This window comes from Rhinopithecus roxellana, chromosome 12, assembly GCF_007565055.1.
Source record: "Rhinopithecus roxellana isolate Shanxi Qingling chromosome 12, ASM756505v1, whole genome shotgun sequence".
Classification (NCBI taxonomy): domain Eukaryota; kingdom Metazoa; phylum Chordata; class Mammalia; order Primates; family Cercopithecidae; genus Rhinopithecus; species Rhinopithecus roxellana.
The window spans coordinates 123,181,529-123,202,484 of record NC_044560.1 but is presented as its reverse complement, the minus strand read 5'-3'; the positions used below and the strand labels follow the sequence as shown (position 1 = coordinate 123,202,484).

General features: G+C 46.9%; 1 protein-coding gene across 2 annotated transcripts; it reads right to left on the bottom strand.

Annotated features, from left to right (window-relative positions):
• Positions 1–10,139: 10,139 nt before the first annotated feature.
• LOC104662117 (cytochrome b-c1 complex subunit 6, mitochondrial) lies at positions 10,140–20,831 on the bottom strand. 2 transcript variants are annotated; one of them, XM_010363030.2, is made up of 5 exons: positions 20,644–20,799; positions 17,345–17,371; positions 16,410–16,557; positions 16,138–16,299; positions 10,140–10,364 (listed from the first exon to the last, which is right to left on the bottom strand). In XM_010363030.2, the coding sequence occupies exons 3-5, from the start codon at positions 16,470–16,472 to the stop codon at positions 10,332–10,334; spliced, it is 258 nt and encodes an 85-aa protein (XP_010361332.1). In that variant the 5' UTR covers positions 16,473–16,557; positions 17,345–17,371; positions 20,644–20,799; the 3' UTR covers positions 10,140–10,331. The 2 variants fall into 2 exon arrangements, with proteins under 2 accessions (XP_010361332.1, XP_010361331.1); XM_010363029.2 differs by lacking the exon at positions 16,410–16,557 and having other exon boundaries at positions 20,644–20,831.
• Between the last annotated feature and the right edge of the window lie 125 nt (positions 20,832–20,956).

Here is a 20,956-nt window from a genome sequence, read left to right as displayed (position 1 = left end):
TCCTGAGGAGAATCAACATTATCTTGCCTGGCAACTGCCTCAGGGGAGGCCATCACTGTTGCCCTAGGCAGCACAGAGTTTATCTCCTCAGACAAAGGTGGACAGGCTGATGGCAGCATGGGTGGGGGAGGGTGTGTTGCCACTACTAGGGATAGAAAGGCTGTTTCTTCTGGCAAAAAATGTTTATCAGAGTTACAAACTCAGTGTCCTCAGCTTCATCAGGGTCCTCCCACATGTCCCCATTCCAAGTTTTAGGGTCCCATTCTTTTCCAATCAATGCCCCTATTTTAACAGTAGACACCTGGTAAGGCTGTGCATGCACCTTTCATTGCAGGTCAGCCACTTGCATGATAAGAGCTTGTGTTTGTTTTTCCACAATTTCAGCTCTTTTTCTACAGCAGCTAAGACTCACTCAGGGCAATCTTAGCAGATTTGAGGCTCAGTATCTGCTTCTGAAGCTGGGAGACAGAATCCCTGAGTTCATCATTTTCTTTCATCACTTTGTCCACTGAACTTAGGAACAACCAACCAGCTTCATTATGTTCCTTGGTTCTCCACATATGGTCAAGGTATTATGTATAGAGTCACTAAACTCCTTTCCTCTCATGAGCAGTGAATCAGGAGTGTCAAATGCATTTATTTTGCATAACTCTAAACAGTTCACGCCAAAGACTATCAATGTTCTCCGTACTATTAGAAGTAGAGTCCTTGGCCGGGCGTGGTGGCTCAAGCCTGTAATCCCAGCACTTTGGGAGGCCGAGACGGGCGGATCACGAGGTCAGGAGATCGAGACCATCCTGGCTAACACGGTGAAACCCCATCTCTACTAAAAAAAATACAAAAAACTAGCCGGGCGCAGTGGCGGGCACCTGTAGTCCCAGCTACTCGGGAGGCTGAGGCAGGAGAATGGCGTGAACCTGGAAGGTGGAGCTTGCAGTGAGCTGAGATCCGGCCACTGCACTCCAGCCTGGGCGACAGAGCAAGACTCCGTCTAAAAAAAAAAAAAAAAAAAAAAGAAGTAGAGTCCTTAGCATTTTGGGGTCTAATCATATTAAGCAGCCAACTCCAGAAATCCCAAAGCCAAAAAAAGAACTCCAGCCTTAATATTCTGTTCCTCTAGAACCACTCCTGGTACCAAAATCTGTATGAATCAGGATTATCTAGAGGGACAGAACTAATAGGAGATATATATATATATGACCAGGTACAGTGGCTCATGCCTGTAATCTCAGCACTTTGGGAGGCCAAGGTGGGCAGATCACTTGAGGTCAGGAGTTTGAGACCAGCCTGGCCAACATGGCAAAACCCCGTCTCTACTAAAAATACAAAAATTAGCCGAGCATGATGGCACATGCCTATAATACCAGCTACTCGGGAGGCTGAGGCACAAGAATCACTTAAACCCAAAAGGCAGAGGTTGCAGTGAGCCGAGACCATGTCACTGCACTCCAGCCTGGGTGATAGAGCAAGACTACATCTCAAAAAAAAAAAAAAGGCCGGGCGCGGTGGCTCAAGCCTGTAATCCCAGCACTTTGGGAGGCCGAGACGGGCGGATCACGAGGTCAGGAGATCGAGACCATCCTGGCTAACACGGTGAAACACCGTCTCTACTAAAAAATACAAAAAACTAGCCGGGCACAGTGGCGGGCGCCTGTAGTCCCAGCTACTCGGGAGGCTGAGGCAGGAGAATGGCGTGAACCCGGGAGGCGGAGCTTGCAGTGAGCTGAGATCCGGCCGCTGCACTCCAGCCCGGGCGACAGAGCGAGACTCCGTCTCAAAAAAAAAAAAAAAAGATTATATATATCTTTAAAGGGGAGTTTATTAGGTATTAACTCGCATGATCACAAGGTACCACAATAGGCCGTCTGCAGGCTGAGGAGCAAGGAGAGCCAGTCCAAGTCCCAAAACTGAAGAACTTGGAGTCCGATGTTCGAGGGCAGGGGAGAGAGATGTAGGCCAGGAGGCAAGGCCTGTCTCACCTTTTCACATTTTTCTGCCTGTTTTATATACTAGCCACACTGGCAGCTGATTAAATGATGCCCACCCAGATTAAGGGTGATCTGCCTTTCCCAGCCACTGACTCAAATGTTAATCTCCTTTGGCAACACCTCACAGACACACTCAGGATCAATACTTTGCGTCCTTCAATTCAATCAAGTCGACACTCAGTATTAACCATCACAGTACTCTTCCGTAAGACATCTCACACTTACATTGCTATCCAGTTTCTCCAACAACTTGATTTTCTATGCTGTGGATAAACATAAATGTTTTCTCTTTTTCTTATCACTGTTACCCACAGGAGTATCTGTGGGCTTTTTGACCTTTTATTTCCCTTTTTCTTTTAGACAAGGGCCCGCTCTGTTACCCAGGCTGGAGTGCAGTGGCAGGATCCCTGTTTACTGCAACCTCTGTCTCCCAGTCTCAAGTGATCCTCCCAACTCAGCCTCCTGAGTAGCTGGGACTACAGGCTTGTGCCACCATGCCCGGCTATTTTTTTTTTCTTTCTGAGGTGGTGTCTCATTTTGTCCTCTAGGCTGGAGTGCAGTGGCACGATCTCAGCTCACTGCAACCTCCACCTCTGGGTTCAAGTGATTCTCCTGCCTCAGCCTCCTGAGTAGCTGGGACTACAGGTGCACGCCCACCACACTGGGCTAATTTTTGTATTTTTATTAGAGACAAGGTTTCACCATATTGGCCAGGCTGGTCTTGAACTCCTGACCTCGTTATCCACCTGTCTCTGCCTCCCAAAGGGCTGGGATTATAGGCGTGGGCCACTGCGCCTGGCCAATTTTTGTATTTTTAGTAGAGACAGATTTCACCATGCTGCCCAGGCTGATCTCAAACTCCTGAGCTCAAGCAATCCACCTGCCTTGGCCTCCCAAAGCACCCAACCTTTTTTGACATTTTCAACAATATCGTTACACCACAGAGTAGAGAATGAGAACAAAACAAAACAACACTGAGTGTTTGCATGTAGGTCTTGGCCCCATGTGGGACACTGTGGGGAACCTGCTATTGGCACATCCAGCATGCACATGTGCCATTTAGGTACCTTTTGTGGGCATGCTTAGGAGGAATATGGCTTGCTGGGAAAAAGGTATATCGCAGCTGAAGGGGGCTGGGGGGGTCTTTTTTCCCATGGGGACATTGAGGAAAGTGTATGTTCTGATCTTTTCTTTTTTTTTTTTGGAGATGGAGTCTCACTCTGTCGCCCCCCAGGCTGGAGTGCAGGGGCGTGATCTCGGCTTACTGCAACTTCCACCTCCAGAATAGCTGGGACTACAGGCGTGCACTATCATGCCCGGCTAATTTTTGTATTTTTAGTAGAGATGAAGTTTCCCATGTAGGCCAGGCTGGTCTCTAACTTCTGACCTCAAATGGTCTTCCCACCTCAGCCTTCAGAAGTGCTGGGATTACATGCATGAGCCACCATGCCTGGCCCTCATCATGTCCTTAATAACAATGATCAATTCAGAATCACATGTTGTATTCAGTTGTCTTGTCTCTTTGGTCTCCTTCAATCGGAAAGTTCTTCAGTCTTTCCTTGCCTTTTGCAACCTTGACACAGGTGAGGATTATGTTTTATAATGTCCAATTTTGTAGAATTTCCCTCAACTTGATGTATCTGGTTAGATTCAACTTATGTATCTGTATTAGTCCGTTTTGACACTCATAAAAAACTACTTGAGTGCCGGGCACGGTGGCTCATGTCTATAATCCCAGTACTTTGGGAGGCCGAGGCAGGTAGATCACGAGGTCAGGAGATTGAGACCATCCTGGCCAACATGGTGAAACTCTGTCTCTACTAAAAAAACAAAAATTAGCTGGGCGTGGTGGCGCGTGCCTGTAATCCCAGCTACTCAGGAGGCTGAGGCAGGAGAATAGAATAGCTTGAACCAGGGAGTTGGAGGTTGCAGTGTTGCAGTGAACCGAGATCGTGCCACTAAACTCCAGCCTGGTGACAGAGCAAGACTCTGTCTCAAAAAAAAAAAAAAAAAAAAAAAAAAAGGGTCGGGCGCAGTGGCTCACACCTGTAATCCCAGCATTTTGGGAGACCAAGGCTGGCAGATCACCTAAGGTGAGGAGTTTGAGACCAGCCTGGCCATGATGGTGAAACCCTGTCTCTACTAAAAATAAAAAAAAAATTAGCCAGGCATGGTGGCACATGCCTATAATCCCAGCTACTCGGGAGGCTGAGGCAGAAGAACCACTTGAACCGGAGAGGCAGAGGTTGCAGTGAGCCAAGAGTGGGCCATTGCACTCCAGCCCGGGCAACAAGAGTGAAACTCTATCTCAAAAAAAAAAAAAAAAAAAAGAACTACCTGAGGCCAGGCACGGTGGCTCCTGCCTGTAATCTCAGCACTTTGGGAAACTGAGGTGGGCGGATCACTTGAGGTCAGGAGTTGGAGACCAGCCTGGCCAACAGGGTGAAACCCTGTCTCTGCTAAAAATACAGAAATTAGCCAGGTGTGGTGGTGTGCGCCTGTAATCCCAGCTACTAGGGAGGCTGAGGCAGGAGAATCAGTTGAACCTGAGGAGCCGAGGTTGCAGCAGTGAGCTGAGATCGCACCACTGCACTCCAGCCTGGGCAACAGAGTGAGACTCAGTCTCAAAAAAAACAAAAAACAAACACAAAACCTACTTGAGACTGAGTAATTTATAAACACAAGAGGCTTAATTAACTCAGTTCCACACGGCTGGGAAGGCCTCAGGAACTTACAATCATGGGGGAAGGCACAGGGGAAACAAGACACATCTTACATAGCAGCGGTGGGGGGTGGAGGGAAGCTGGGGATGAGATGGGGGGACTGTCAAAATATTTTAAACCATCAGATCTCATGAGAACTCACTCACTATCACATCAATAGCATGGGGGAAACCACCCCCATGATCCAGTCGTCTCCCACGAGGTCCCTCCTTTGACACCTGGGGATTACAATTTGAAGTGAGATTTGGGGCTGGGCGCAGTGGCTCACAACTGTAATCCCAGCACTTTCGGAGGCCGAGGTGGGTGGATCACCTGAGGTCAGGAGTTCGAGACCAGTCTGGCCAACATGGTGAAACCCCGTTCTACTAAAAATATAAAAAATTAGCTGGGCATGGTAGCAGGCGCCTGTAATCCCAGATACTCGGGTAGCTGAGGCAGAACTGCTTGAACCCAGGAGTCGGAGGTTGCAGTGAGCCGAGATCATGCCATTGCACTCCAGTCTGGGTGACAAGAGCAAAGCTCCATCTCAAAAAAAAAAAAGAAATGAGATTTGGATAGGGATACAGATCCAAACCATATCAGTATCTTTTGCAGGAATCACAGTGATGCTGTGTTCTCCTTGCTGCTTCTATGTGGTATAGTTATTTGTGCCATTATTGGTGATGTCAGTATTCATCTAAGCTTTCTGCCAGGCTTCTTCAGTGTACTTTTCCTTTTATAATTAACAAGTATCCCCTTCTTCACCATTCGTTCAACTAATTCACTTATTTATATTTGTATGAAATAATGTATTCCTTGTATTCAAAGGGGTATAATCCAGTACTATCATCATATATTTTGATGCTCAAATTATCCCAGATTTGGCTAGTGGTTTTTGTGTACTTTTGACATGCCCTATCATTCTTTGAGCACTTCCTTTTGTTTGCTTTTAGCTACACCTGTTGAAATGGGGACACACTTCTTTCCTTATGGAATGAAATGTTCCAGACTTAACTTGTACTTTCCCTGTCTCAGCCCTGGAATCACCTCTTCCTCCACGGAACCCTGGTTCCTTTAACTAGGGAATGAAGATCTCTTCATGGGCAGAGCTAAGGAATATATTAATTCCTTACATATACACATACTGGCATCTATGTCTACTTATTTACTAAATTTGTATTTATTTAGTGCATACCAATACCTAAACACTACAGGGTTTGTTCTGGTTTTTACCCTTTCTTTTTTTTTTTCTTTTTTTCTTTTGAGACGGATTCTTGCTTTGTTGCCCAGGCTGGAGTGCAGTGGTGCTGTCTCAGCTTACTGCAACCTCTGCCTCCTGGATTCATGTGATTCTCCTGCTGTGGCCTCCTAAGTAGCTGGGACTACAGGCACATGCCACCATGTTAGGCTGTTGTTGTTGTTGTTTTTTTTTTTTGGGGATATTTAGTTTTGCCATGTTGGCCAGGCTGGTTTTGAACTCCTGGCCTCAGGTGATCTGCCCACCTCAGTCTCCCAAAGAGCTGGGATTAAAGGCATGAGCCACTGCACCCAGCCAAACCTTTTCCATATTTGTAACTCTATTCTCTGATTGCTAGCTCCCATAATCTGCAATATATTTACCTATTGGATTAATCCTTCCTATATGTAACCAATCTCCCATTGCCAGAACCACCTTCCCAGGTGCCCTATTCTCATCTTGCTTAGACTCCAGTACCCTTCCACCACAACCCTACACACTCCAATTCTTTTTGAGATGGAGTCTTGTTCTGTCACCCAGGCTGGAGTGCAGTGGTACAATCTCAGCTCACTGCAGCCTCTGCCTCCCAGGTTCAAGAGATTCTCCTGCCTCAGTCTCCTGAGTAGCTGGGGCTACAGGCTGGCTAATTTTTGTTTGTTTATTTATTTAGAGATGGAGTCTCACTCACTGTCACCCAGGCTGGAGTGCGATGGCATAATCTTGGCTCACTGCAGCCTCTGTCTGCCAAGTTCAAGTGATTCTCCTGCTTTAGCCTCCTGAGTAGATGGGGTTACAGGCATGTGCCACTGCACCTGGCTAATTTTTGTATTTTTTTTTTTCTTTTCTTGAGATGGAGTCTCGCTCTGTCGCCCAGGCTGGAGTGCAGTGACCCAGTCTCGGCTCACTGCAAGCTCCGCCTCCTGGCTTCACGCCATTCTCCTGCCTCAGCCTCCCGAGTAGCTGGGACTACAGATGCCCACCACTACGCCCGGCTAATTTTTTGTATTTTTAGTAGAGACGGGGTTTCACTGCGTTAGCCAGGATGGTCTTGATCTCCTGACCTCATGATCCACCCGCCTCGGCCTCCCAAAGTGCTGGGATTACAGGAGTGAGCCACCGCGCCCGGCCTAATTTTTGTATTTTTAGTAGAGATAGGGTTTCACCATGTTGGCCCGGCTGGTCTCGAGCTCTTGGCCTCAAGTGATCCGTCTAACTCGGCCTCCCAAAATGCTGGGATTACAGGTGTGAGCCACCATGCCCAGTGCTAATTATTGTATTTTTAGTAGAGATGGGGATACGTCATGTTGGCCAGGCTGGTCTCAAACTCCTGACCTTAAGTGATCGACCTGCCTTGGCCTCCCAAAGTGCTGGGATTACAGCAGTGAACCACCACACCTGGTCCTCATTCCCTTTTTAAAAAATTAGCCGGGCATGGTGGCATGTACCTGTAAGTCCTAGCTACTGGGAAGCTGAGGCAGGAGGATCTCTTTAGCCCAGTTCGAAGCTGCAGTGAGCTATGATGGTGCCACTACACTCCAACTTGGGCAATAGAGCGAGACCGTCTGTTTTTTTTTTTTTTTTTTTTTTTTAGTGCATACCAATACCTAAACACCACAGCATTTGTTCTGGTTTTTGCCTTTTCTTTTTTTGTTGTTTGAGACGGAGTCTCACTCTTGTCGCCCAGGCTAGAGTGCAGTGGCGCGATCTCGGCTCACTGCAACCTCCACCTCCCAGTTTCAAGCAATTCTTCTGCCTCAGCCTCCTGAGCAGCTGGGATTACAGGTGCCCGCCACTACGCCCGGCTAATTTTTTTGTATTTTTAGTAGAGACGAGGTTTCACCATGTTAGCCAGGCTGGTCTCAAACTCCCGACCTCAGGTGATCCACCCACCTCAGCCTCCCAAAGTGCTGGAATTATAGGCGTGAGTCATGGCACCCGGCCAAGCCCCTGTCTTTTAAAAAATAAATTTATTTTTATTTTTTTTTTATTTTTTTGAGATGGAGTCTCCTTCTGTCACCCAGACTGGAGTGCAATAGCACAATCTCAGCTTTCTGCAACCTCCGTCTCCCTGGTTCAAGCCATTCTCATGCCTCAGCCTCCCGAGTAGCTGGGATACAGGCACCCACTACCACGCCCTCCGAATTTTGTAGAGAAGGTTTTGCCATGTTGGCCAGGCTGGTCTCAAACTCCTGACCTCACGTGATCCACCTACCTCACCTTGGCCTCCCAAAGTGCTGGGATTATAGGTTGTGAACCACCTTGTCTGGCTTTTTTCCTTTTTTCTTTTTTTTTGAGATGGAGTCTCGCTCTGTCGCTCAGGCTGGAGTGTAGTGGGTGGATCTCAGCTCACTGTAAGCTCTGCCTCCCAGGTTTATGCCATTCTCCTGCCTCACCCTCCCGAGTAGCTGGGACTACAGGCGCCAGCCACCTCGCCCGGGTAGCTTTTTGTATTTTTTAGTAGAGATGGGGTTTCACCGTGTTAGCCAGGATGGTCTCGAACTCCTGACCTCATGATCTGCCCGTCTCGGCCTCCCAAAGTGCTGGGATTACAGGCGTGACCCACTGCGCCCGGCCGCTTTTTTTCTTTTTTGAGATGGAGTCTCACTCTGTTGCCCAGGCTGGAGTGCAGTGACACAATCTCGGCTCACTGCAAGCTCTGCCTCCTGGGTTCACGCCATTCTCAGCCTGCCACCATGCCCAGCTATTTTTTTTGTATTTTTAGTAGAGACACGGTTTCATTGTGTCTCGATCTCCTGACCTTGCCATCCCCTCGCCTTGGCCTCCCAAAGTGAAAAGTTTTTTTTTTTATTGATGGAGTCTCACTCTGTCACCCAGGCTGGAGTGCAGTGGCGGGGTCTCGGCTCACTGCAACTTCCACCTCCCGGGTTCAGGCAATTCTCCTGCCTCAGCCTCCCGAGTAGCTGGGACTACAGGCGCATGCCACTATACCTGGCTTTTTTTTTTTTGTATTTTAGCAGAAACGGGGTTTCACCGTGTTGCCCAGGCTGGTCTCGAACTCCTGAGCTCAGGCAATCTGCCCGCCTCGGCCTCCCAAAGTGCTAGGATTACAGGCATGAGCCACCACAGCGGGCCAAGTTTCTTACATAATTTTTTTTTGTAGAGGCAGAGTCTCACTATGTTGCCCAGGCTGGTCTCAAGAACTCACAGCCTCAAGTAATCCTCCTACCTCAGCCTCCCAAAGTGCTAGGATTACAGCTGTGAGCCATCTCACCTGGCTTTTTCTCTTTTTAAAAAATACAGGGTCTCAACTATGTGTCCCAGACCCAGTGATCATAGCTCAATGTAACCCCTGAACTTTGGGCTTAAGGAATCCTTCTATCTTAGCCTCCCAAGTAGCTAGGACTACAGGAGAACACCATCACACCCAGCTACTTATTTTTGTAGAGACAGGATCTCACTATGTTGCCTAGGCTGGTCTTGAACTCCTGGCTTCAAGAGATCCTCTTGCCTTAGCCTCTGAAAGTGTTGGGATTACAGGTATAAGCCACTGTGCCAGGCACAGCCCTCATCAAGACATACATACTTGATAGGTGATGGGTACATCTAATGTGTCTAAAAATTGTGGTCCACGTGTGGTGGCTCATGCCTATAACCGCAGTACTTTGGGAGGCTGAGGCAGGAGGATTGCTTGAGGTCAGAGTTCAAGACCAGCCTGGACATAGTGAGATGCCATCTCTACAAAATATTTTTTTTGGGGGACAGAGTCTCGTTCTGTCGCCCAGGCTGGAGTGCAGTGGCACAATCTCCACTCACTGCAAGCTCCACCTCCTGGGTTCACGCCACTCTCCTGCCTCAGCCTCCTGAGTAGCTGGGACCACAGGCGACTGCCACCACACCCAGCTAATTTTTTGTATTTTTAGTACAGACAGGGTTTCACCATGTTAGCCAGGATGGTCTCAATCTCCTGATCTGGGATGACAGGCGTGAGCCACCGCGCCCGGCCTCTACAAAATATTTTTAAAATTAGCTGGGAGTGGTAATGTATCCTAGCTACTTGGTGGCCGAGGTGGGAGGATCACTTGAGCCCAGGAGGTGGAGGCTGCAATGAGATGTTTGCGCCACTGCATTCCAGCCTGGCCAACAAAGTGAGACCCCGTCCCCCTTGCAGCTCCCCACCCCTTCAAAAATAAAAGAAAATTTCAAATTAAAAAAAAAAAATTCTCAATTTAAAAAAAAAGGACAGGGGGCAGGTTTGCAGATCACAGAACTTTTATTAAGATAGAATCACTGCAAATTACATAGAAGCTACCAGCCTAAGCCAAAATCTATGAGGTTCATGTGAACTTACAGTTACACAAATAAGAAACAAATGGTATATCCAAAACCATAAGGAAATATTCTGATGCCCAGAAGATGAAGGCTGGGGTGAATAAGTCCACACATTTATTTCAAGTTGTTAAAGAGTTTGTGGGCCACCTAGATAGGGGAAAGAAAAGGAGGTAATCAATTGGCAGCTTTAATGTCATGGCTTACAAGGTCCTTCAAGACCTGAAACTACTGCCTCTCTTCTCACAACTCCCCTTCTCACAGATGCACGCAGCACTTGAGTCCTAGTGAACTCCCTACTTGTTTCATCTTTTATTCTTCCTTTAGAATTTAGATCTTATACATGTCATTTCCTGCAAGCCTTCTCTCAATAAGCCCCTATCCACACACAAATCTGTCCCTATCTTTCCACAGAAACCTGTACCTCCCCATCAGTGATATTAACATTACATATTAATTCAACACATATTCACAGGACATCTTCTATATGCCAGGTAGTGTTCTAAGTGCTGAGTGAGTTATAACTGTAACAAGACACATCTGTCACTTAAGAAACTTACAGGGTAATGAGTTAAAATGAACACATAAATAAGGTAACCTCTGATAATGGGAAATGCTAGGAGGAAAATAAATGGGAGGCGAGGCGGGGCGGGGCGGGGAGTTCAGTTAATATTACCCTGAGAAAGTTATACCTGAGACTTACCAAAGTTTAGCACTTGTTCTACTTCTGTTTCCTATGCTGGCTCATAAACTCAGTGAATGAAGGAACTATGTCTATCTTACTCCCAGATCCTAAACCAGTGCTTGGCTCACAAACATATGTAAATGTTTTTAGAATGACCACACAGTGGGAGGGGGAAAATCAATAGGAGGGGACATTAATTAAGGGAACAGATCATGACTTGCCTTTTTTTTTTTTTTGAGACGGAGTCTCGCTCTGTCGCCCAGGCTGGAGTGCAGTGGCCGGATCTCAGCTCACTGCAAGCTCCGCCTCCCGGGTTTACGCCATTCTCCTGCCTCAGTCTCCTGAGTAGCTGGGACTACAGGCGCCCGCCACCTCGCCCGGCTAGTTTTTTGTATTTTTTTGTAGAGATGGGGTTTCACTGTGTTAGCCAGGATGGTCTTGATCTCCTGACCTCGTGATCCGCCCGTCTCGGCCTCCCAAAGTGCTGGGATTACAGGCTTGAGCCATCGTGCCCGGCCTAATTTCTGTATTTTTAGTAGACACAAGGTTTCACCATGTTGTCCCAGGTGGTCTCAAACTCCTGACCTCAAGTGATGTGCCTGCCTTGGCCTCCCAAAGTGTGGGGATTGCAGGTGTGAGCCACCGTACATGGCTCCACTTTAACCATTTTTAACTGTACATTTCTGTGGCAGTTAAGTGCATTCCCTCCCATTGTTCTACAACCATACAGTCTCCTACGATATCTAGAACTTCCAATCTTGGGAACTTTTTCATCTTACCAAATCAAAACTATATCCATTAAACAGTAACTCTCCACTTCCTTTCTCCCCTCAGCTCCTGATTACTACCATTCTACTTTCTGTCTCTATGAATGTGACTACTATTCTAGGTACCTCACAGAAGTGGAACGATACAATGGTTGTCCTCCCTGACACTTAGTATAATGTCTCCAAGGTTCATCAATGTTGCAGCATGTGTCAGAGTTTCCCTTCTTTTTTTTTGAGACTTTTTTTTGAGTTTTGCTCGTTGCCCAGGGTGGTGTGCAATGGCGCAACTTTGGCTCACTGCAGCCTCCGCCTCCTGGGTTCAAGCAATTCTCCTGTTTCAGCCTCTCGAGTAGCTGGGATTACAGATGCATATACCACCAAGCCCAGCTAATTTTTGTGTTTTTAGTAGAGACGGGGTTTCATCATATTGGTCAGGCTGGTCTTGAACTCCTGACCTCAGGTGATCTACCGTCTTGGCCTCCTAAAGTGTTGGGATTAAAGATGAGAGCCACTGTGCCTGGCCTATGTCTTTCTTCATATCTCTTTCCCCTACTTACTGGTTTCTTTTTTCTTTTTTTTTTTTTTGAGACAACGTTTCAAGGTTTCACTCTGTTGCCCAAACTGGAGTATAGTGATACAATCATAGCTCACTGCAGCCTCAACCTCCCAGGCTCAAGCAATCCTCTCACCTCAGCCTCATGAGTAACTGGGTCCACAGGCGTGTGCCACCACGCCCTGCTCATTTTTTTTTTTTTTTTTTTAAGAGATGGGTCCTCCCTATGTTGCCCAGACTGGTCTCAAACTCCTGTGCTCAATTGATCCTCTGCCTTGGCCTCCCAAAGTACTGGGATTACATGTGTGAACCATTGCACCTGGCCCAGTTTCTTATTTTAAACTTCTCTTTAAATAACACCCAAATTGGCCAAAAGAAAAAATTTAATAAGAGCACCATCTTTTGGCATATTTTATATACAGAATTACATATTACCTTAAATTCTTTTTTTTTTTTGAGACGGAGTCTCGCTCTGTCGCCCAGGCTGGAGTGCAGTGGCCGGATCTCAGCTCACTGCAAGCTCCGCCTCCCGGGTTCACGCCCTTCTCCTGCCTCAGCCTTCCGAGTAGCTGGGACTACAGGCGCCCGCCACCTCGCCCGGCTAGTTTTTTGTATTTTTAGTAGAGATGGGGTTTCACCGTGTTAGCCAGGATGGTCTCACTCTCCTGACCTCGTGATCCACCCGTCTAGGCCTCCCAAAGTACTGGGATTACAGGCTTGAGCCACCGTGCCTGGCCTAAATTCTTAACAAACCTAAATTTTGGTGAAAATCTAGGAATCAAGAAATCCTGCCCCAGTTTTGGTTTTTTTTTGTTTGCTTTTTTTGGTTTGTTTGCTTTTTTTTTTTTTTTTTTTTTGAGACAGAGTTTTGCTCTGTCACCCAGGCTGGAGTGTAATGGCGCGATCTCAGCTCACTACAACCTCCGCCTCCTAGGTTCAAGCAATTCTCCTGCCTCAGCCTCCTGAGCAGCTGGGATTACAGGTGCCCACCAACACACCCAGCTAATTTTTATATTTTTTAGTAGAGACAGGATTTCGCCATGTTGTCCAGGCTGGTCTTGAACTCCTGACAGCAGGTGATCCACCTGCCTCGGCCTCCCAAAGTGCTGGGATTACAGGCGTGAGCTGCTGTAATTTCTTTTTTTTGACGGAGTCTCGCTTTGTCACCTAGGCTGGAGTGCAGTGGCATGATCATGGCTCATTGAAGCCTTGACTTCCCCAGGCTCAGGTGATCCTCCCACCTCAGCCTCCCAAGTCGCTAGGACTACAGGTGTGAGCCAGCATGCCCGGTTATCTTTTTATATATATATTTTTTGTAGAGACAGGGTTTTACCATGTTGCCCAGGCTGGTCTCAAACTCCTGGGCTCAGGTGATCCACCTGCCTTGAGCTCCCAAAGTTCTGGGATTACAGGCATGAGCCACCATGCCCGGCCTAGCTGACGGACATTTATGGTGTTTCCACTTTTTGGGTAGTATAAACAATGCTTCTATGAACATTTGTGTACAGGTGTTTTCATTTCTCTTGGGTATATGTCTTCAAATGGAATTGCTGTGTCATATATTAACTGTATGCTTAGCCTTTTGAAGAAGTGCCAGATGTTTTCCACAGTGGCTGTACCAATTTACACCTTTACCGACAGCATATGAGGTTTCCAACTTTTCCACATCCTCTTCAACACTCGTTATCTTTTTTATTATAGCCATCCTAGTGGGCAGTGGGTATAAAGTGTTATGGTAGTATCCCTGATGGCTAATGATGTTGAACATCTTTTCATATGTTTATGGGCCATCCAATTAGTTTAATAGAAGCAACCACATCAAACTTTGCTTACATATAATTTATATAAAATACCTTACTGTGTTATATGTAAGAGTCAAGCAGAAGTTTACTTTTATTACTTTTGATTTTTTAAAAATAGAGACAGGGTTCCCCTATGTTGCCCAGGCTAGTCTTGTAACTCCTGGGGTCAAGGGCTCCTCCTGCCTTGGCCTTCCAAAAGTGCCAGGATCATAGGCGTCAGCCACCATGCCCTGCCTGATAAGTTTACTTTTAAAAAACAACCCCTTGAGGCCAGGTGTGGTATCTCACACCTATAATCCCAACACTTTGGGAAGCTGAGATGAATGGCACATGTGAACCCAGGAGTTCTAGAGCAACCTGGGCAATACAGCAAAACCCCATCGCTACAAAAAGTACAAAAATTACCCAGGCATGGGCCAGGTGCAGTGGCTCACGCCTGTAATCTCAGCACTTTGGGAGGCTGAGGCAGGTGGATCACTGGAGGTCAGGAGTTTGAGACCAGCCTGGCCAACATGGTGAAACCCTGTCTCTACTAAAAATACAAACAAACAAACAAAAAATTAGCTGGGTGTGGTGGCGTGCATCTTTAATCCCAGTTACTTGGGAGGCTGAAGCAGGATAATCACTTGAACCAGGGAGGTAGAGGTTGCAGTCAGCTGAGATTACACCACTGCACTCCGGCCTGGGCGACAAAGTGAGACTCAGTCTCAAATTTTAAAAAAATTTAAAAAAAATGACCAAGGCATGGTAGCATGTGCCTATAGTCCTGGCAACTCGGGGGCTAAGGCAGAAGGATTGCTTGAACCAGGAGGTAGAGGCTGTACCGAGCCATGATTGTGCCATGGCACTCCAGCCTGGGTGACAGAGCAAGACCTTATCCCAAAAAAAAAAAAAAAAAAAAAGAAAGTCTGGGTGCTGTGGATCATGGGATCAGGAGATTGAGACCATCCTGGCTAACACCGTGAAACCCTGTCTCTACTAAAAATACAAAAAACAAAAGAAAAAATTAGCCGGGCGTGGTGGCGGGCGCCTGTGGTCGCAGCTACTTGGGAGGCTAAGGCAACAGAATGGTGTGAACCCGGGAGGTGGAGCTTGCAGTGAGCCGAGGTTGTGCCATTGCACTCCAGCCTGGCAGCAGAGCCAGACTGTGCCTCCAAAAAAAAAAAAAGCAACTTTTTGGACCAACTACTATATATTAGACATATTTGAGGATACAAATTATTATTATTATTTTTTGGTACAACCTCAGCTCACTGCAAGCTCTGCCTCCCGGGTTCACACCATTCTCCTGCCTCAGCCTCCCAAGCAGCTGGGACTACAGGCGCCCACCACCACGCCTGGCTAATTTTTTGTATTTTAAGTAGAGACGGGGTTTCACCATTCACAGGATGGTCTCGATCTCCTGACTTTGTGATCCGCCCGCCTCGGCCTCCCAAAGTGCTAGGATTACAGGCGTGAGCCACTGCGCCTGGCCAATACAAATTATTTTTAAAGAACAGTCTGTTATTGAACAGTACAAAATCCAGCTTCCCCACTGTTTAGCAGTGCGTGTTGGGATGTTTATTTTTTTTCTCTGAGCCTCAGTTTCTATCTGTGAAATGGGATAATGATACCTATCTCCAGTGGGAAGTAGTAAGGATTAGGCAAGATTATTTACAGGCCAGGCACAATGGCTCATGCCTATAATCCCAGCACTTTAGAGGGCCAAAATGGGAGGACTACTTGAGCCCAGGAGTTTCAGATCAGCCTGGGCAACATAACAAGGCGCCGTCACTAGAAAAAATTAAAAAATTAAAAATTAGCCTCTCATGATGGCATGCACCTGTAGTCCCACCTACTTGGGAGGCCAAGGCAGAATCACTTAGGCCCAGGAGTTCAAGGTTGGCACTGAGTTATGATCATGCCACTATACTTCAGCCTGGGCAACATAGTGAGACCCTGTCTCAAAAAAATAAAATAGGTTATTTACATAAAATGCTCAGCACTGTACATCACATATATTGGGCCCAGAGTAAATACTCACTGATGGGCCTTCCCCTAGTATGGAAAGATTGTCAGCACCAAGTTTTCCCTGACCACTGCAACCTTTCCCCTTCCTGACTTCAGACGGACTTACGCAATGGTCCCTTGCATGCAAGAAGTCTAAGAGCTCCTCCGTGCAATCCTCTTCTGTATGTGATCGAGAGGACACGCGCTCATCACAGAGCTCTAGCCGCTCCCGGGCCTTTACACATTTCTCCAACTGCTCGCATTGCTCTCTCACTGTTGTTAGGGGATCCTGATGTAGAAATAGAAAAAAAACAAAATGGGGATTTTTAGCGGAGACCCACCAAACACATATGCTTTGATTAACACAACCACCAAACCAAGGTGCTGCCTCTGAATTACCGTGCAGAAGGCCAGCTGGCAGAGCCACACTGCCGCCAGAAATGGCAGAATGCGGTCTCCCATTCAATTCTGATGCTAAGTAGTAGGGAAAAGTTTCACATTCCTGCCTTCCAAGGTTGCCAGTATGCACTGAAAGCCTCAGTCCTATCTGAAAAACAAGGTAGTAAAGGAAACCTGGCCAAACTTGAAATAGATCTATAGGAGGCCTTACTTGTTAACATGGCATTTTGGAATATGTCACGTCTGAAATTTCAAATCCCCTTGTCTGAGAACCAGGCCTATGCACCCCAGCTGCCCAGCTAGAAAGGCAATGCTAACATAGAGAAGGACTATCTAACAAAGGTTCCCTCAGAGTTCTTTTTTTTTTTTTAAGATGGAATTTCGCTCCTGTTGCCCAGGCTAGAGTGCAATGGCACAATCTCGGCTAACCACAACCTTCGCCTTCTGAGTTCAAGCAATTCTCCTGCCTCAGCCTCTCAAGTAGCTGGGATTACAGGCATGAGCCACCACGTCCGGCTAATTTTGTATTTTTAGTGGAGACAGCAGGGTTTCTCCATGTTGTTCAGGCTGGTCTTGAACTCCCGACCTCAGGCAATCTGCCTGCCTCGGCCTCCCAAAGTGCTGGGATTACAGGCATGAGCCACCATGCCTGGCCCAAAGTTCTTTATTAAACCACAAATAGCAGATGATTGAGTGCCAGGCCCTCAAAATGCCGTCTGCTCCCTGACCACAACTGAAGAAGCCCCAGACCCAGAATAGACTCAGCTTCCAAGGGTCACACCCCAAACACTCCAATGCATGGGAAGTATCAAAGCTTATTCCACCCCCATTATCTACAAGGTATCAAGTAAAGACTCCTTAAAATGCCCTTAGAGTTTCATGAGGCTCAAACCCTGCTTTTACTGAGATGTTTCCAAACCTGAGACAGTTCTTACCACTAATTCCTCCTCTTCCTCTTCCTCCTACAAAAGGAAAACAAAATTAATGTTAGCAGCAATTTTATGACATATTTATTCCCGATCATACTGATGTAATTACTGAAGATAGACATTGACACTGCTATTAATGATGTTATTTTGTTTTCTGTGTTTTATGATGTTTTTACATTTTAGAGGCCTTGCTAATCCTGGAGCTAATCCTGCTCTTCCAGGGCTAGCTAATTTTTAGACAGCAAACTTGCCTGCGAGCATACCTTTCATATGCAACCTAACTATCCAAAGCGCTTGTAGCCAACTGCCTCCTTTATCTTTTGTTTTGTTTAAGAGACAGGGTCTTGCTCTGTCACCCAGGCTGTAGTGCAGTGGTGCCATCATAGCTCACTGCAGCCACAAACTCCTGGGCTCAGGTGATCCTCCTGCCTTAGCCTTCTAAGTAGTTAGGACCATAAGCACATATCACATGCCTGGCTAACTTAAACATTTTTTTTTAGTAGAGACAGGGTCTCATTATGTTGCCCAGGTTGCTCTCAAACTCCTGGGCTCAATCAATCCTCCTACCTCGGCCTCCCAAAGTGGTGGGATTATAGGCGTTAGCCACTCGGCCTGGCCCTGCCTCCTTTATCTACGTTTCATACACTAAGCTCCTGTTTCCCCTTCTCTAAATCACCCCAGGGACAAATATAGGACAACTAGGAACCAGCCCTATAAGCCAGAGCCCAATGAAATTATTCAAACCATCCAATCCTAAATTTGAGCAAGTGTACCTACCCCGCCCACCAATTCCTTCCCATAGAAACCAAGGTGCTGAGCCATGCTTCCTTCCCCTCACACCTTCTGCCTCCTGACTAGCTCGGACACTTCCCCATACAGCCCTGCATTTTTTTGTGTGGTATATTCCTCTTTTGGGAACTTTAAGTAATAATAAACTCTTCTTTCAAAGGCAGTTGACTGCAGATCTGTCACCTTACCATACTTGGTTAAAAGGAATCCCAGGTTCATTTCAAGACAGAGACACCATCTCACTTTCATTAACAAGAACCTAAGTGTGCTTAATACTCTCCAGTTTACAAAGCACCTTCATATCTAATATGATTTAATTAATCATAACAGTCCCTTAAGGAAGTAATCCCAGTTTAGAGATAATAAACAGTAATTAGACATCTTCTGATACAGATTCAAGCTGCCAGATGTTCACATGGGGCCTACACAATCTAAAATATTTGTCCCAGTATTGCTACAAATAGCTAAATTTAGTCCTTACATCCCAAACCAAGTTAGGAGGAAAACCCATTTTTTTCTAGACTATGAAAAAAAAAAAAAAAGAATTATGGGTTCCTCATAGAATACCCTACTTTATTTTATTATTATTATTATTTTTTGAGACGGAGTCTTGCTCTGTCACCCAGGCTGCAGTGGCACGATCTCGGCTCATTGCAAGCTCTGCCTCTCCGGTTCACGCCATTCTCCTGTCTCAGCCTCCCAAGTAGCTGGGACTACAGGCACCCGCCACCATGCCCGGCTAATTTTTTGTATTTTTAGTAGAGACGGGGTTTCACCGTGTTAGCCAGGATGGTCTGGATCTCCTGACCTAGTGATCCACCTGCCTCGGTCTCCCAAAGTGCTGGGATTACAGGCCTGAGCCACCGCGCACAGCCAGAATACCCTAGCTTAAAACTGACTGGTTATTTACTCTTTTCTCATCTACTGCAGCGGTGGATCTTGCTGACCTTTCTGCCTTTCTGAGGCAGGCTCCATTTCTTTCTTTTCTTTTCTTTCTTTTTTTTTTGAGACAGGGTCTCACCCGGGTTGCCTTGGCTGGAGTGCGGTGACACAATCACAGCTCACTGCAGCCTGGACTTCCTGGGCTCAAACTCCTGAGCAGTTGAGACCACAGGCATTTACCACCATGCCGGGCTAATTTCTGTATTTTTTGTAGAGACGGGGTTTGACCACGTTGCCCAGGCTGGTCCAACTCCTGAACTCACGCAACCCGCCTGCCTAGGCTGTCCTCCCAAAGTGCTGGGATTACAGGCGTGAGCCACTGCGCCCGGCCTCAGGCTCTATTTCTTTTTAGAAATAATAAGACGAGAAAAATTAAGGGATAAATAAGTCTCCAATTATTCTGAACCCACAGCCCAGAACAGCTGCCCCGAAGTGACCAGAGAACAGACAGGAAATGAGATTAGAAACAACTAGTGGCTGTGTCGCATAATGGGTAAGAGTCCCGGTTCTAGAACCGCGCTGCTTGGCTGCAATTCCTAGCTGCACCAATATGTTAGCTGTGTGACCTTAGAAAAGATATTTAACCTCTACCCTTGTTTCCTCATCTGTAAAAATGGCACTAATAGTACCTAACACTTACTTCATAGGAATAGTGTATAGACGAAATGAATTAGGGCCGGGCGCGGTGGCTCACGCCTGTAATCCCAGGACTTTGGGAGGCCGAGGTGGGCGGTTCACGAGGTCAGGAGTTCGAGACCAGCCTGGCCAACATGGTGAAACCCCCGTCTCTACTAAAAACACAAAAATTAGCCGGGCGTGGTGGTGGGCACCTGTAGTCCCAGCTACCCAGCTACTTGGGAGGCTGAGGCAGGAGAATCGCCTGAATCCAGGAGGCGGAGGTTGCAGCGAGCCGAGATAGCGCCACTGCACTCCAGCCTGGGCGACAGAGCGAGACTCTGTCTCAAAAAAAAAAAAGAAAAAGAAAAAGAAAAAAGAAATTAATTAGTGCATGTAAAGCACTTGGAATAGCAAGCAGTCAATAAATACTTATCATAGCAGCACTCTTTCCCTAGGAAAGAGCTCCTTCTTCCATCACAGAATAACATCGTACATTCCTTCACTGTCCCCAAAGGCACACACCTTCCTCAAAGAAAAGGAAATCACAAGGCCAGGTCTTCCGAACCTCCCCAGTAGATATGGTAGGGATTCCTAACCTGAGCTGGGGCAAGGTGGTCTGTTTGCTCCCCAAACCTGTGAAACGCGAGCTTCAGAACATCTGACTGACTGCAAACATAGGTCATATTTTTACAAGACTTTAGTCCACAAAACATTTTCGCTCTCAAACCTTCACTACATTCACAGAATGGAGAAGCCGAGGCCCAGAGAAAAACTAGTCATCTATCTGTCCAAAGTCACCGTACGAATGCTGGGGAAAGGTCGAGGGAGCTAGAGCTCCCGACGCTGCAAATCCTAGAGGGTAAACTGGGGGCTAAGAAGGCCCCGTGCGTGTTTTGGCGGGCTAGGTCTTGGGCTTCAGGACAGAGAAGAGGGTCGAGTGGATCGCCTTGCCTTACCTCCTCAGGATCTCCGGACTCGGTAAGCATCTTTCGCTCGTCCTCCAGTCCCATGTCTGGCTACGGTTCTAGATTCAACAACAGCAGCAACAGCGGCACCTAATCCACTTCAGGATCAAGAAGGACTTGTAAGGGTCACTCAGCGGAAATCCGGCGATCTGGCCGGAAGTGCGGCATACTCATCGTAGTCGCGAACACATGCTCAGATTGGCATGTACTACCAGCCACAGGCAGGGGTTAGAGGTAGCTGATGTTTGCACCTGAGGAGACTTTGCTAAGAAACATCCCCTTAGTCCCACCAGACCCAAGTATA

Bases quoted from the DNA above. Each gene is read 5' to 3' on its own strand.
- LOC104662117 (XM_010363029.2), bottom strand. From the start codon at position 20,697: ATGGGACTGGAGGACGAGCGAAAGATGCTTACCGAGTCCGGAGATCCT. The intron at 16,300-17,344 runs GTAAGAACTGTC...TTTCTACATCAG, and splicing joins AGGAAGAGGAGGAATTAGTG to GATCCCCTAACAACAGTGAG. The intron at 10,365-16,137 runs GTAAGTCCGTCT...TCCCCTATCTAG, and splicing joins TGCATGCAAGGGACCATTGC to GTGGCCCACAAACTCTTTAA.